Source organism: Colletes gigas, unplaced genomic scaffold (genome assembly GCF_013123115.1).
Source record: "Colletes gigas isolate AHSC1104 unplaced genomic scaffold, ASM1312311v1 Colletes_gigas_Sc00009, whole genome shotgun sequence".
Classification (NCBI taxonomy): domain Eukaryota; kingdom Metazoa; phylum Arthropoda; class Insecta; order Hymenoptera; family Colletidae; genus Colletes; species Colletes gigas.
In genome coordinates, this window is record NW_025106638.1 from 1,032,435 (window position 1) to 1,047,777 (window position 15,343).

The 15,343-nt window shown below is 35.7% G+C and overlaps 2 protein-coding genes across 3 annotated transcripts; both read left to right on the top strand.

Moving 5' to 3' along the window:
- The first annotated feature begins 1,889 nt into the window (after positions 1-1,889).
- LOC122397215 (U4/U6 small nuclear ribonucleoprotein Prp3) lies at positions 1,890-4,775 on the top strand. Of its 2 annotated transcripts, XM_043396227.1 has the most exons (6): positions 1,890-1,952; positions 2,038-2,267; positions 2,640-2,851; positions 2,914-3,700; positions 3,811-4,168; positions 4,246-4,775. In XM_043396227.1, the coding sequence occupies exons 2-6, from the start codon at positions 2,120-2,122 to the stop codon at positions 4,643-4,645; spliced, it is 1,905 nt and encodes a 634-aa protein (XP_043252162.1). In that variant the 5' UTR covers positions 1,890-1,952; positions 2,038-2,119; the 3' UTR covers positions 4,646-4,775. The 2 variants fall into 2 exon arrangements, with proteins under 2 accessions (XP_043252162.1, XP_043252163.1); XM_043396228.1 differs by lacking the exon at positions 1,890-1,952 and having other exon boundaries at positions 2,147-2,267; positions 2,645-2,851.
- Positions 4,776-6,872: 2,097 nt separating this feature from the next.
- LOC122397340 (peroxidasin-like) lies at positions 6,873-13,438 on the top strand. Its single transcript, XM_043396462.1, has 8 exons — positions 6,873-6,928; positions 9,521-10,292; positions 10,497-10,924; positions 11,130-11,377; positions 12,236-12,485; positions 12,826-12,944; positions 13,054-13,213; positions 13,301-13,438. The coding sequence occupies exons 1-8, from the start codon at positions 6,873-6,875 to the stop codon at positions 13,377-13,379; spliced, it is 2,112 nt and encodes a 703-aa protein (XP_043252397.1). The 3' UTR covers positions 13,380-13,438.
- The last annotated feature ends 1,905 nt before the right edge of the window (positions 13,439-15,343 follow it).

Here is a 15,343-nt window from a genome sequence, read left to right on the forward strand (position 1 = left end):
GAAATTTCTAAACGAATAGATTGATATTTTTTTCTCCGTAAACGTAGACGAAAATTAATTTTATATGAATACATTCCATATTTTCAAAATTATTATATACAGGTTATCTAAAGGCCAAAATAAGACGAAAATCAAGAATACCAATTTCTTGATGGCTGCTTTGTTAAAAAGTTATTAACGTTTAAAGTTCCGCCCGTACTGAATTTTTTTCTCAAAAATGCGCAGGAATTCGGGGGTATGTCTATTCACCAAAAACGATTGTAATTGACCCCTGCAACCGAAAATAATTTTTCCAGAACGATTTGAAATTGTTTAATTTTGTCAAAAAATTTCACACCTTCTCGAATTATTTTCTAGAAAATGGGTAGGATTTTGGGGGTATGTCTATTCACGAAAAACGATTGCAATTAACCCCTGCAACCGAAAATAATTTTTCTCGAACGATTTGAAATTTTCTAATTTTATCGAAAAATTTGTCCACCTATTGGATTTTTTTCACGAAAGTGCGTAGGATTTCGGGGGTATGTCTATTCACCAAAAATGATTGTAATTGACCCCCGTAACCAAGAATTATTTTTTCAAAATGATTTGAAATTTTTTAATTTAATTTTTTAATAATTGATTTTGGATAGGAGTGGCCGAACACCCTGTATGTAATTCTAATAAGATTTTTACTATAAATGTATATTTTACACTCTTGATGCGTCAGAGAATTTTTAGAATGATCATTCGCTTGTGCTAGTTTGCGGATTTGCATCGTTGTTTTCATCTGAAGTTACTATCGCAGAACTTTACGTAAAACTAGATTTATTACGCACAGGTGACCTCCCAGGAATTTCTGTTGTACTCTGTAGCAACAGATGTTCACTGTTTAAAGAGCTACTTTCAGAAGTTTCCACAGAAGCATTTGTTCATTTCAAAAGGTTCATACGTCGCATTAATTATCATCCATTAATAATGTAGTAAAATAAGGAATTTTTATACTTTATTTCTCTATTGTCATACTTGTATTTATTTAAATTTATACTTATCATTTGAAGTCTACGTTTTAAAAGCTAGAAAATGTCCGATGATGATATTTTATTTATATGTACTTGCAAAAAGAAAAAATTGTAAATAGGAAATCAAATTTCTTGTATATTTTTTATCTAATATGCAATCTTTAAAATCTTAAAATTCAACAAAACAGTAGAATATTTTATATAATATTTTAATCTAAATAATTCAAAATACCTATTACATTTATGAAAATCTATTTATGGAAGAAAAGTGTACTACTTCTTTTCTTTCAAATACTTGGTATGACAATATGAATATTTTACATCATTAAATTTTTACATGCATTTTATAATAAAAACAACAAACTGTGACTGTCATATTATAATAACAAATTCCCTATTACTAGTATTTACTTACTGTTCAATTATCATTTACAGTATGAAGAAATATTAATAATAAAAATATCTGTTTTAACAAAATAAAAATTATCTTTTCTATCTTTTAAAAAAAGTAGTATTTATATAGAATTTAGAAGAAAATCAATTTTGAACTTAATATTTATAAAAAAGTACGAGAAATAATATTTTCATATTATAAAATTATTTTATCTATTCGTCTTTAAATATTTAATATTGTGCTATTTGAAATGTCCTAGGGTTTATAATCTAGTTATCTAGTGGCCTAGTGATAAAACTAGTCCCTTAAATGTTCCTAGATTTGTGCAACCCAAGAATAATTTATCCCTTTTTTTCGTTTAGTAAAATTGATCCGCACTAGAAAAGTTGGTACTTCCATAGTGAAAAATCTAGTAAATAATTGACAGTAACTAAAATAACAATTACGGTGTTACAATGTGATGTCGACAATATCAGAGTATATTTGCCGATATTTGATTTGGGAAAAAGCAGTGAACCGTAAAGAAATATCATGACAATCCTTTCGAAACTACCTAAGTGTTCGGTACTTTGCGAAATATAAAACAATTGTACCTAAATAGAAGTGTGACTGAAATGTGATATTTAACCTTATAATTTGTAGAGGTTATGTTGTAAAGTAAACTATTTTCTATCAAGTTTACGTGATTTCGAACGAATTTATTGTCTGTAACAGACTCAGAGAAATGGCATATTTAACGAAAAAAGAAATAGATGAAATGAAACCGCAAATTGAAAAAGCGGTTCACAAGTTTCTTGGTTTTGGGGAACCTGCTATTGTTACCACGGCTGTCAATTGCATTACTTCTGGGTACGATAAACGTAAAACTGCAGGTTAGTAATAGTTTATAATGCCATTACTCTATCAACTGGATTTTTAAAAAATAATTGCTTAAAAAAGACTGTTTCAAAGCATGGTAGAATAGCCAAACTTTGTCAGTATATTCTGTGGATATTAATAAGAAAGAAACATTATATAAATATAGGTCTTTTAAAGCTCCACCAAAAAGTTATGACAAAAATACAAAACATAAAAGAGATATTATATTATACACTATTCCTCAAAGACTATACCAAAGTAGCTTCCCCTGTAAGATTACTTTTATGCTTTAAAATACTATAGAGCTATATACTGTTTGAGAATAAATTTTTTTTATTTATATCCATAGAAGATAGTGTAAAAATATGTAACTTATGTTTCTGCAGATAAGCTGTCTGCTTTATTGGAAGACAAAAAGGCTTCAAAACTAACAGAAAAAATATTTGCAATCTACGATGATGCTAAAGCAGCGCAAAAAAGTAAGAAGCGGAGTCACATGGAGGACAAAGATAAAGACAAAGATGCGAAGAAACCCAGATTTAAAGACGATGAAGTAAAAAATGAAAAAACAACGGAAGCGCAACTATCTGCAGACAAGGTATCTGATCTGTAAGAGTGACTAATTATTTTACTAGCTTCCATAATACTGTTTTCTTACAGATACGACAAATGATGGCTAATGCCCAAAGAGAAATTGAAGAAAGGAAAAGGGCACTAAAAGCTATAAAACAGGAAGAAGTGCAACCGGCGAAACCATTGCTTAAATCGCGGGATTCGTTGCCTACGGTCGGGAGCATGTATAATCAGGGTTTATTGAGTAAAACGGATTCCGATAAAGCACGAAAGATTGCTGCTTTGCAAGCTCAAATCAGAAGTAAATTAAGCTCAGGGCTACTAGGGAATGTCAGTGTACCTGACAAACCAACTCCATTAATTTTGGATGAATCCGGTAGAACGGTAGATATAACTGGTAAAGAGGTACAACTTACCCAAGTAGTGCCAACATTGAAAGCCAATATCCGAGCGAAAAAACGGGAGGAGTTTAAAGCACAGTTGCAAGAATCCAAGGGTCCGGAAGAAATTCAGGACACACACTTTTTCGATACTAGGATAGGTGTAAAGCCGGCGGTCCGTGGTAAACGCACATTAAAGTTCCACGAGCCGGGGAAGTTTCAGCAGTTGGCTGAAAGAATTCGCATGAAAGCTCAGTTAGAAAAATTACAAAATGAAATTAGTCAAATTGCTAGAAAAACTGGGATAAGTTCGGCAACTAAACTAGCGCTCATAGCACCTAAAACCGAAGCTCTCAGCGAAGATGTGCCTAATGTAGAGTGGTGGGACTCCGTTATACTAACAGGGGGATACCCGAACGAGGATGAGCTTACAATGATAAAAAATTCTACCATCACTAATCTCGTGGAACATCCCACGCAGATGCGTCCACCAAGTATGTATTATTTGATAGAACTCTCTAACTTGTCTGTACTGATGAATACTTGAACGCGTCTTATCTAGTCGACGGTCGCCTCGGAACTGAATTATTTCTTATTATTCTAGCCGATCCGTTAAAGCCGATATATATGCCCGTATTTCTGACGAAAAAGGAACGCAAAAAATTACGCAGACAAAACAGACGGGAGGCATGGAAAGAAGAGCAAGAAAAAATTCGATTAGGCCTCGAACCGCCGCCGGAACCGAAATTGCGAATTTCGAATCTTATGAGAGTGTTAGGTACAGAAGCCGTCCAAGACCCTACGAAAATAGAAGCCCACGTGCGACAACAAATGGCTAAAAGGTTAAAGGCACACGAAGACGCTAACGCAGCTAGACGTCTCACAGCAGATCAGAGGCGGGAGAAAAAGGCGAGGAAACTTAAGGAAGACACTACTCTGGGAGTACATGTGTCCGTTTATAGGTAAAATAGATAATGATGTGTTATAATTTCATATTATACAAAGCACAGGGTACTAATGCTTAATATTCTTTGCGTAGAATACGCGATCTCCTAAATAATGCTTCGAAGAAGTTTAAAGTGGAAACAAACGCAAAGCAACTTTACCTCACGGGCTGCGTGATGCTCTTTCGCGATTGCAACGTGGTTGTAGTAGAGGGGGGAGCAAAACAATTGAGTAAATATAAGAGATTAATGATGCATCGCATTAAATGGGAGGAAGACATTGTGAAAGACAACGACGGAAACGACGTGCCGAACAAATGTGTTCCTGTGTGGGAGGGTACTAGCAAACAACGTCATTTCGGAGAAATCAAATTCAAAGTTTGCCCAATCGAGAAAATGGCGCGAGAGCACTTCAAGAAGCACCAGGTTGAACACTACTGGGACTTAGCTTACAGCGGAGCCGTTCTCGATAATACGGACGATATTCGCTCGTAGAACAGAATTGTATAATTTAAGCAATAAATATATTCGTGCTGATATAAACGCGATTATAGATAATTTTAATACAATTTAAATAAGTACTATGGAAAAAGAGAACCAGTGGAAGATAAAAGATGTAAACGATGGCGCGTAGTGCGAAAATAAAAGTGCTCAAGGCCTGATATAATTTCTTTTAAGTAGTTTTAGAACCCACGATCCTAAAGTGTAGAATTTAGATTTTTAGATAATTTATGTGAGAGTGAGAATCGATATTCAATCAGAGGTCACATTTAGTAAATCTTATAATTGCTAAAAAAAATGATAGTTAAATATCGTTTAAAAAATTTCACTACAAACGTATGGTTTAACGTTTGACGAAATTTCAGATTGTTTAGCAATAGTACTCTATACTTAATAGTAATCTAGTTACCGAATTAATAGAACTAACGTTAATAATTTATTGCATACGTGGAGGCTAATGTTCGAAAACTAGTGTTTCAAACCAGTCTTCCCACGCGTGAATACTCACATAACTTTGACAGATCCTTGGAGCAAGATTGTAGGCGTAATCGATCGTCATGTTGTCTGAGAATTCCAATCCATAGCCGACGATGAATTTCATGAATGTTACTTAGTAGGTCATCCCAAAAGTTTTCTTTAATCTCTTAGTCGATGATGCTCTTCTCGGTCGTCTTTCCCATGCCTTTGAATCTAGAACATCGAACCAAACATTTGCAACATTTAGTGCAGCATTGTTTTAGAAAAGGTAACGATTGATCGTATTCAATCAATTTATTACCAAAATTCTCAATACGAAGTATGTATTGGCACATTGTGTTAAAATATCAATTCGTACATTTCGATCTAGTATCGAAGCGCGGCAAAGAAACGAGTATCGAAATAATCGATACCTATTTGAACTCGATGGAAGCATTGATACCAACTCTAGTTTTGATATCTCAACAATATATCGATTTCTAGGTATTTGATATTTAATCAGAGATGGTTAGAAACTGCTACTTGTGAATCATGGTGATTTTTCACGATAATTAGTAGTTTTTATGATCGTTTCTAATTAGTCAGAGAATTGTCTGTTTAGGTGTAAATATAACTTTAGTATTGATATCCCAAGAATATATCGATATTTAATTAAACTAATTGTCCAATGAAATTCTAAAGTCAAATACTCCTTCCAGGATGCTCTTTGCTCGATACCTTCGGAAGGGGGTACTTATACTATATTTGGGTAAGAGTGAGAGGAGTTATTAAAGATTATACAGACGAGTCTTCAGTTCATCGTTATCTATGCAGATAGTGGAATCAAGATAACGGTAACAAAATAATACTGATTTTTACCTGGTTGGAAATTCCGAGGTTTCGATTCATTCTGTTACAGTCGTACCCCGAACTTACATACTAATTAATCCCAGACTGGCTGACGTAAGTCGAAGCAAACATAATGCACATAATTTGTATTTTTTTAAGCGTTAACAACTGACGAAGGCTTGTGGATTGGTAAATAGTACAGACATAGCACTCGAAAGGTTAGGGGGTAGGTTTTCTATTCTTCAGTAAGAACGTCTAAAATACATATTTATTTACTGAAATTGATAAATTGATATTCTGCTGTAAACCTTCCAAAAAATCGTAATTAACTAAATATGCATTTCACATTTGCTCATGTTTATTTACTCAGATAAAATCAAATTGTCGTTTTGTTTGTGTGTTGTATACATATGTAAAACATTTGTCGTTATCATGGATCTCGTATCTTACTATTTTATGTACATATTTAGAATTATTTTGAATACTGTATAAAAACATACAGTGTGTATACACATAGTGCGAGTGCACTGTGGAGCCTTGAAACCGTACGTCCAACCGCGACTACGGATAACAGAGTCTATGAAAGGCGAACCTTGGTCTCGTTCATAATACCAATCCGACTGCAGCAACGATGCACTTTTACTGTGCATCTAACTAAGTGTGTTGCCCGTCGACACAGCGTGCGTTGTTGACACCCTATATTACAGTGAACCTTACCGAACCCCACTCTTTAAACCGACCGGACGTGCTCAGGTTTTACTTTCGTTCGAGGATCAGTCTCAGTTCAGATTTGCCTGTTCTCGAACATACCCGGTGCGCGACTCTTACGAAACACGACGCCGCAAATGAATTCTATCGTGCATTAACTCGTTGGCCCGATCGCTGTAGTACAGGGGCACGCGAAACTTTTGGAAAAATGTCGGTGTGCGCGAAACGGAGACCGGTCCACAATATAATTGCCTTCCTGTCGCGGTGAGTGCTTCCGCTTTCATTCCGAAAGATTTATCTTTGATTTACAGATTTGGGCAAATTGTATTCGCGAATGATTAATATAAATTTTAAATCGAAATTGCGAGGTCATCTCATAAGTTTCGGCCAAGTTTTGCAACGGAATTTCAAGCAACTTTTCAAAGATACCATTTTATGATAAACAATAAACACCCCCGATTTTTCCCTCAAACCTTTATAACTTCTATTTATGTGATTATTAACGGCAAGTTTCTTTCATTATTGTCATTTCCTCGAGAAAGTTAAATAAACTATTTTTATTTTAACTGGACTTTTCTTGTACAAATTCGTTTATACGTTATAATGTGTTAAAAAATGTTCAGGCTAGCAAAGTCTCGGGCAGAAGCTAATTTAAGAGTGAATTTTTATTCGTTATTTGAGAATTAAATTTGCCCAAAGTTTCCAAAAATGCAACCTGATTACATTTACCACGATAGGATCAATTCTTCAACAATTTATGTTGAATTTTATTGATGTAATGATATGAATAATAAAATTCTAATTAAAAGAAAAATTGTATTTTAATGTAGCAGAATAATCAGTTTCAAAACAATATATTTGAAACGATTTAAGATTTTTAGAAAAAGATCGAAATACTTAGCTAACGAGTACCGTATCCCTATGAAATTTCAAAATATATTACGCTTATGTTATTTCTTTTCAATACGGCTGGAATGGAGAAAAGTTAACTTCTAATCGCTGTGGTCAAATAAAGAAAGATCGAATCACTTCTGCGCGTACTGGTTTCCATCAATTTACATAAACACTAATCATGGGAACAGACTCGATTGCGTAAGGGAATCACAAAAGAACCAGGAAGGAGCCTAAATGTCAAACAGCGAGTTCTTCGGTCTCTTAAGGTCGCATGAATTCGTTCCATCAGACTACCAAGCTGCTACGACCCGAAAACTAACTATTCATTAAATAGTTGAGAGATCTGCCTGATACACGTATAGCGTCGAACAAAAGTTTCAACACAGTAAATTGCGGGTAAATTAAAAACAAAAGTTTTATCAAATCTTCTAAACTACTGTCTTAATGTTTCAAATGACCGACTATTTTTCGACGAATCTAAATTAAACCCGTTATATCTTTCAGATAATTGGTGAATTCAAAGTTAGATCTTTGGGAGGAATTTATTAATATTTGTGGAATAAACGGCTGAAAAAAATACAGAGGCAAAGTTTGAATATTAAAATCTACGTAAATTGCTATTTACTTTCTCCGTTTCTGATTTACTTTTGCTCGACGCTGTACGCGAATCGATGAATTTAGTATGATAAGTACGAACAATGATCTAAAACGAAAGGAAATGTCATCTTGCAGACAAGGTCTCTAAGATTCATCGCGATTATTTCGCCGAGTGTTGAAACGAGACACGCGATGCATTCTGATCCATTTTTTGCTAATAAGGGGGCTAATTTACGGAGAAATCATGCGAATCTTCTTGTACCCATGCCCCTATCATGTGAAAAGGTTTCATTTGCAATGCGGATGTGGAAACGACGAGAACTTGTAATCCAAATGCGCCCAACTCCGCAATTGTATTTTTAATTGTCGATCCTATCGCATCATTGTCATGCTGGATAACAAAACAAGTATTCAATTAACATGCCAATTATTAAGTAACGTCAAGGTGCAACCACTGTGTGGTAGAAGTTGCAGATTTCTCATGAGTTCACTGGAAGACGCAACATTGCCATAGCAAACTAAAATCGTAAATCTCACGCTGTAAATACTCAAGGTTTCTGCAATGCCTTAAACTCTATAAATTTTTCCTAGAGACATTGGATACTTTTTATTTGTTAAAACAACGTTCCCTGAAATTTGTATAGCTTTTGAACGTTTAAATTTAAAAACTCCTCACCATTCTCGCGATAACGATGCTGAGGTATTTAGTAAGTAGAGAATTATTTTCAACTTTATTACGTATAATTGATGAATCCCGTATTCTCACGAGATTCCTACAGAAGGATCTAGAATTGCCGCAATATTCTCGTTATTTACTATTGAGCAAGTCCTCTCTGTTCTCACACAATTGTTCCTTAAAGGTCTGCCATTGCCATTAGACTTTCCACATACGTGCATCGACATTTTCAAATTCCCCAACACACATTTTCGAAATTTTAATTGAGGGAATTTTTATGTAATATGGAACAACAAGGACCATTCGATTTGATTGAATTACTAAAAATAAAATGAAACGAATACAAAATTAAAAACAAACAATAACATCCGACATCGCCTACTCAGAATAATTTTGTGACTATGGGTGATAGCGGAGTTGAGCAAACTTTATTTACGAATAACGAATGTAAACCTTCAATTTATTCGTAATGCAACTTTCGTTTCCGTTTCGTTCATGAATTCATCCGCAATTCCTGATCTATTAAACCGAAAACCAGTTTAACGAAACCGCGGGCAAAACCTAGCCCACGAGTGAATAAAATTTGTCCAACTCTGAATAATAACACGTTCGTACGATACTGTAGACTCTACAGTACTGCTTCTAGCAGAGCAAGTCTGTAATTCCTATCCTCAGATTCCGATTCGCAGATTCCTCGCGCTGTTCGCGCTCGTAGAAAGTACAACATTGCCGTCGAACATGTTACTGGACCTTAACAGACGAACGAACGTTTCCATGGAGAAGTACCACGAAGCAGAACGGGCGATTCTGAACTCGCAAACGCGTCTAACTTATGGTTCACCGTCGTGGTTCCTGAGCGCGTCCCACGCGATGACCGAGCACGCGCAAAATCTATCGAGGAAGGCTCTACGAATCGAAACAATGGCCGCCATGTTGGTGGAGGCCTTAAACATGTCCTCGAAAGAGGCATCCTCCGTCCTGCCTTCCGTGGCGGCCATCAACTGTCCCGAGTCGTCCAGCTTTTTGCAAGTAATGACCACTTGCAGAGGGGTCGATGCACGCTACAGAACGCACACCGGAAAATGCAATAATGGGTTGCATCCATCTTGGGGCGCCGCTCTGGAGGCTTACGTGAGATTCCTACCGCCGGAATACGTGGACGGGGTCTCTCTGCCACGAACAGATTTACCTAGCGCCAGAGACGTCTCCTCGAGAGTTCATTCCGGCGGATTGGATCTCAAACATCCCTATTTGATGGCCCTGACAGCGCTGTTCGGTCAGTTTCTCATTCACGATCTGGCCCACACGCCTAAGATGGAACTGCCAGACGGTACTAAATTGAAGTGCTGCGACGTGGACTACGAACACTTTCATCCCGAATGTTTTCCCATAAGGGCTGACAATGCTATAGGGTGCATGGAGTACTCGAGATCCGCTCCACACCCTGGCAATTCGCTACAGGTAATAGAAACGCTTTTCTTTGTCGATAATTCCAGGCTCCAATATTGTATAAAATATAACAATTTAAAGCCTTCGTTTCTCTTCGAAAATTATTGGACTCGTTAGAACCTTTCGTTGCCCCTCAGGTCCAAAATAGTCTTCTGAAATAACAAAGAGTGTTTCATCATTGTTTCAACGAGCGTATAGAGGAATTTTCTGTCTCAGGGCTGCAAATTGGGTCCTAGACAGCAGATCAACCAAGCATCGTCGTACTTAGACCTTTCCCCGGTTTACGGGAGTTCGGAGGACATAGCGAAAGCCCTGCGATCCGGGAAGGGCGGGTTGCTTAATACGCAGAGGAAGAATTTGCCCATGCCTTCGCCCAAGTACGAAAGTTGCAGAAGCGCGAACAAAGCTTTCCCGTGTTTTCTTAGCGGGGATTCACGGGTAAACGAGAACCCCGGTCTCACTCTAATGCACGTACTTTTTCTACGGGAACATAACCGAGTCGCTACACAGCTGGGACAACTGAATCCTCACTGGGACGACGAGAGACTCTACCAGGAAGCAAGAAGGATCGTTATCGCGGAAATGGAGCATATAACTTATAACGAGTTTCTGCCCGTTGTTCTCGGCGAAACGAGCCTCAACAAGTACGTCCACTCTCTTTCGCGTCATAATTTACTTTACGGTTAAACAGATTGCAAAAACTAATACGCTATGATTTTTATTCGACCTCGATTTTTCAGATAATCTAACGAAACATATCATTTCTACGTTAGACTATACTCTGAACGCTTTAAACGGTGCGTTCAGGTTTTGTATTTGTAATTATCGTATATAACGATGTATTCTTAGGTATCAATTGCGCTTGTTACAAAGAGGTTACTACCGTGGCTACGATACCCGGACAGATGCGACACTTTCGAACGCTGTTGCGTCCGCTGGACTCTTCTTCATTGCCGCGCTGACCCCAAAAACCCTCGACCTGGTTGACTCACGATCGGCGTTAAAGTCTGGAGAAAGGTCCTTACTATCGGCCTTCTACGCTCCCCAGGAGTTTTATGAAGCCGGTGCTATTGATCGTCTGATCTCCGGTGCTACAGGTCAGTTGAAATTACCGGTAAATGGATTTTTGGTGAAAATCATCCTCAGACGCGCGTTTCGTAAGATCTAACGGATCGCGCGGCAAGTGACCGATAATTATCATATTGCCACACGATTCAATCCGCAGGCAGACATTTCATAACACGAGTACAATTTTATTAAATATAAATTACCATTACTGGAGATTTTAAGGCAACGGACGGTCGAGTCTAATCAATTTCTGACTGTATGATTATGAACTTTCATCTTACGTAGAAGCAAACGTAGACTTTTCTCGTCCAGAAATGCGAATTTTCTACCTTCATTGCTAAGGATATTCTAACATTTATCGCCCAATATAAATTGATTTATTTATTTATTCAAGATTTCAAATAAATACGCGAACACTGCATTAGTATTACAGTTCGATTTATGTCAGTGTATTTATTGAAATGCATATATTGTTCGCAAAAGTTGTTAAACCAACGTGTACAGCAGCTTTGAAGAACCTGTTTCGATTTCTGAACTTCTTCGATCGAAGAAGTGCAATTGGAAACTGATCGTTTAGGCTCGCCATTTAAGTGTTAGGATGTTTAAATGCAGATTACGTTAATTGAACGAAACAGCAGCTTTGAAGAACCTGTTTCGGTTTCTGAACTTCTTCGATCGAAGAAGTGCAATTGAAAACTGATCGTTTAGGCTCGCCATTTAAGTGTTAGGATGTTTAAATGCAGATTACGTTAATTGAACGAAGCTTAATGAAAAAATAGATTCGAAATTAAGTTTTGTCGAACATTACTACGATCTACCGACACGTTGTCCCATGAGAACTTGATTTTAATGGCGATCTAGGATGCAAGATTTAATTTCCGTGACAGCGGGACATTCTAGGAAGCCTTTACCGCCAGGATTGAATGAAATTCTGTTGGAACGATACTTCCACGATGGAAAAAGCAACGATATCGCCGTGGATTACGCCGCGCAAATTATACAGCAAGGAAGGGATCACGGTTTGCCACCTTACGTCAGATGGCGAACATTTTGCGATTTACCGGAGATCAATAATTTTGAAGATCTCAGGGGATCGATGACCAAAGACACCACGAATAGGCTTCGAGCAGTTTACAAGTGAGAGCAAATTTACAATAATACCTAGTAATCGTTGATTAACAAATTAACATTACGATACATTGATTCCTTAAATCGAAACTTATAGGTATGCATAATTGAATAGTTTAGCTTTTTGTTTTATAAATTTTAGAGAATATATTGTTCACTGCAGATTAACATAGACCGTTTTTACATAACATGTTAGCGATGAAATTAAATTTTCTTAAAATTATGATCCAGGTACGCGGGTTACCGAGCGATTTTAATATTTATCTCGATTTAAGGATTAATGTATTATTACATTTATATATAACGTTGATCGTGATAACTTACTATTTACATGGTTTTCAATGTATAGAAATGTGCAGGACATAGATCTGGTAACAGGAGCACTCTCGGAAGCACCCGTGTGGGACTCGGTTCTGGGACCAACATTTCTTTGTTTATTGGGCCGTACGTTTCGAAATCTCCGTCTAGGTAAAAGAAATTTATAAAAACTTAAATAAAAACGAACAGAAAAATACGTGAAATTATTCAGTGACAATTTGATCTAATTCGTCGATACAATAATTAATATGTTATACAGGCGACAGGTATTGGTACGAAAATGCAAATAGTCCAGGTTCGTTTTCCCTGGATCAATTAGAAGAAATAAGGAAAATTACGATGTCGCAAATTTTGTGCTACAATGGCGACAGACTGAACTTAGTGCAACCAAGAGCGTTTCTTCTGAAAGATCGTTTCTTGTAAGTTCTAAATTGGTTATTAAACCGAATGTACTGGCAATGAATACTCGACGAACAGAAGAAATGAACGAATTTTTGACTTTACAGAAACGATATGACAAATTGCTCCATACACTTGATCGGATCGCCCAATTTTTCATCGTGGAAGGAAAAGAACACTTCGTAACTTTTATCCGAGTTACACTTAACTGTATAACTATGTATACTTAACTGTACATAACAAATGTTATTTTTAACTGTTGTTAGGTGAAGACATGAAAGTTTATGTTAAACTTTGTTCCTTGCAGTAGGAAAATTGCAATAAGTACTGCACTATATTTAACAATGTAAAATATTTGTCTTCATTGTAAAACAAATTATATTTTTTATACATCCCAACATGATTTATTGTTAATATAAGTGTTAAATTACAATTTTTTAATAAATAAACTACTAACGTTAAGTGGTAAATTAAAATTAGCAGTGCAAAGTACTTCTAAATAAAACGTATAAATTGTTAATCAAACTGCTATCTATTATCTTCATAGAAAGAATTTTCGAATTTGTATTTGCATCGTAGAAATTTGTTACTATAAACAATAGGTGTGTCTTCCTTTATACTTTTATATTTAACATTTTTGTATGTTTATAATGCCTGTAATAATAATTTCTTTAAATTACGAACGTTTTCATTTTTTTACAAAGTCCTTGTGTTTATTTATGGAGATATTTAACACGTCTTGATCTTTAAGTTCTTCTATTTTACCCAACTTCGAAAAAAGTTTATTTAATAAATTATTAAATAACACGAGTTTCAAATTTGTTCGACGAGCTAATAATTGATTCAATTTTATAGAGCTAATATTAACCCGAATAAAAAATAATGTAACAACAATGTTGTTTTCGTTCGAAGATAACGCCCAGTCAATAATAGAATCTGAACTCACAAATAAGAATAACCGACGATCTACGGTTATTGACGATAATTGACGGACTTCTTCTTCTTCTCTTCTTCTTCTTTGTGTTTTTTTACGCCGCGTCGACTGCGAGGTCATTGGCGGCGGATGCGTGTTTGCGCGCTATATTTGATTATACATATTTGTTTCTTTGAGAAATTTTAGAGTGTCACTTATGTGGGCCTGAGCTGTAAGGGCTGTGTCCGGTTTTATCCCATATTTCTGTCTTTGGGGTTCGGTTCTTCTGCACTGGTATAGGATGTGGTCTACTGTGAGGGTAATTGACGGACTTATTATAACCACAGACGATGTATACCTCGTCTGTGTTATAACCTAATAGCTACCGTCATTTTAAAACACTAGGAGGACTATATTAATATTGTTTAATGCTACGTACATAACAAAAATAAATGTTTAATAATTCCCTATAAACCTAAATTATATTGAAATTTACAATGAAACAAAAAAAATTGTATAAAAACATAATGAATCTACATTCTACCAATTTATCATAAATATTTTAAGGCCTTCAAAGTGTCCTGAACTGAAAATGATTAGTAACTCATTATACAAAATTAAAATATACATATGTAACATATATAAATAAATCTATTTGTTTTAACTTATTTTCTTAATAAAACCCATTACTTAAGTATTTTTCAAACACACTTTCGAGAAAGTTATTACAATATATAAATTCAATATATAAATTCCACATTAGAAGATTGTGTATTTTACGAAATATTTTGTTCCCCAAGAAAATCTGAACATCTATAAATGAAACATATACATATAACTTACGCCAATTTCATAATAGCAGGAACAATTGAGTAATCGGGAAGAAGAGCTTTTCTGATGATTTCTCTGGAAGCTTCCATAAACAAAGAAAAGTTTGAAATTCAAATATCTCAAAACAGGGTTTTAGCAAATCCTCCTTCCGAATGACTACACAAGCTTAGTTAAATTTTTGGATTCCGGATATCTAATGTACGTAACACTCCTAGCATACGACTCTATTCGTTGAGAGTCTATTTTCCGCTATCTTTACTATCAGCAATAATAATTTCTATTTCAGATTATATTAAATTACTGTCCAAATTGAGAGGCGAAAAATTAAATTACTGTTTTATTGGATTTCACTACTTTTCCAATAAGTTTGTTCGGCAAATGAGATATCTGTTCTATAATACAACAT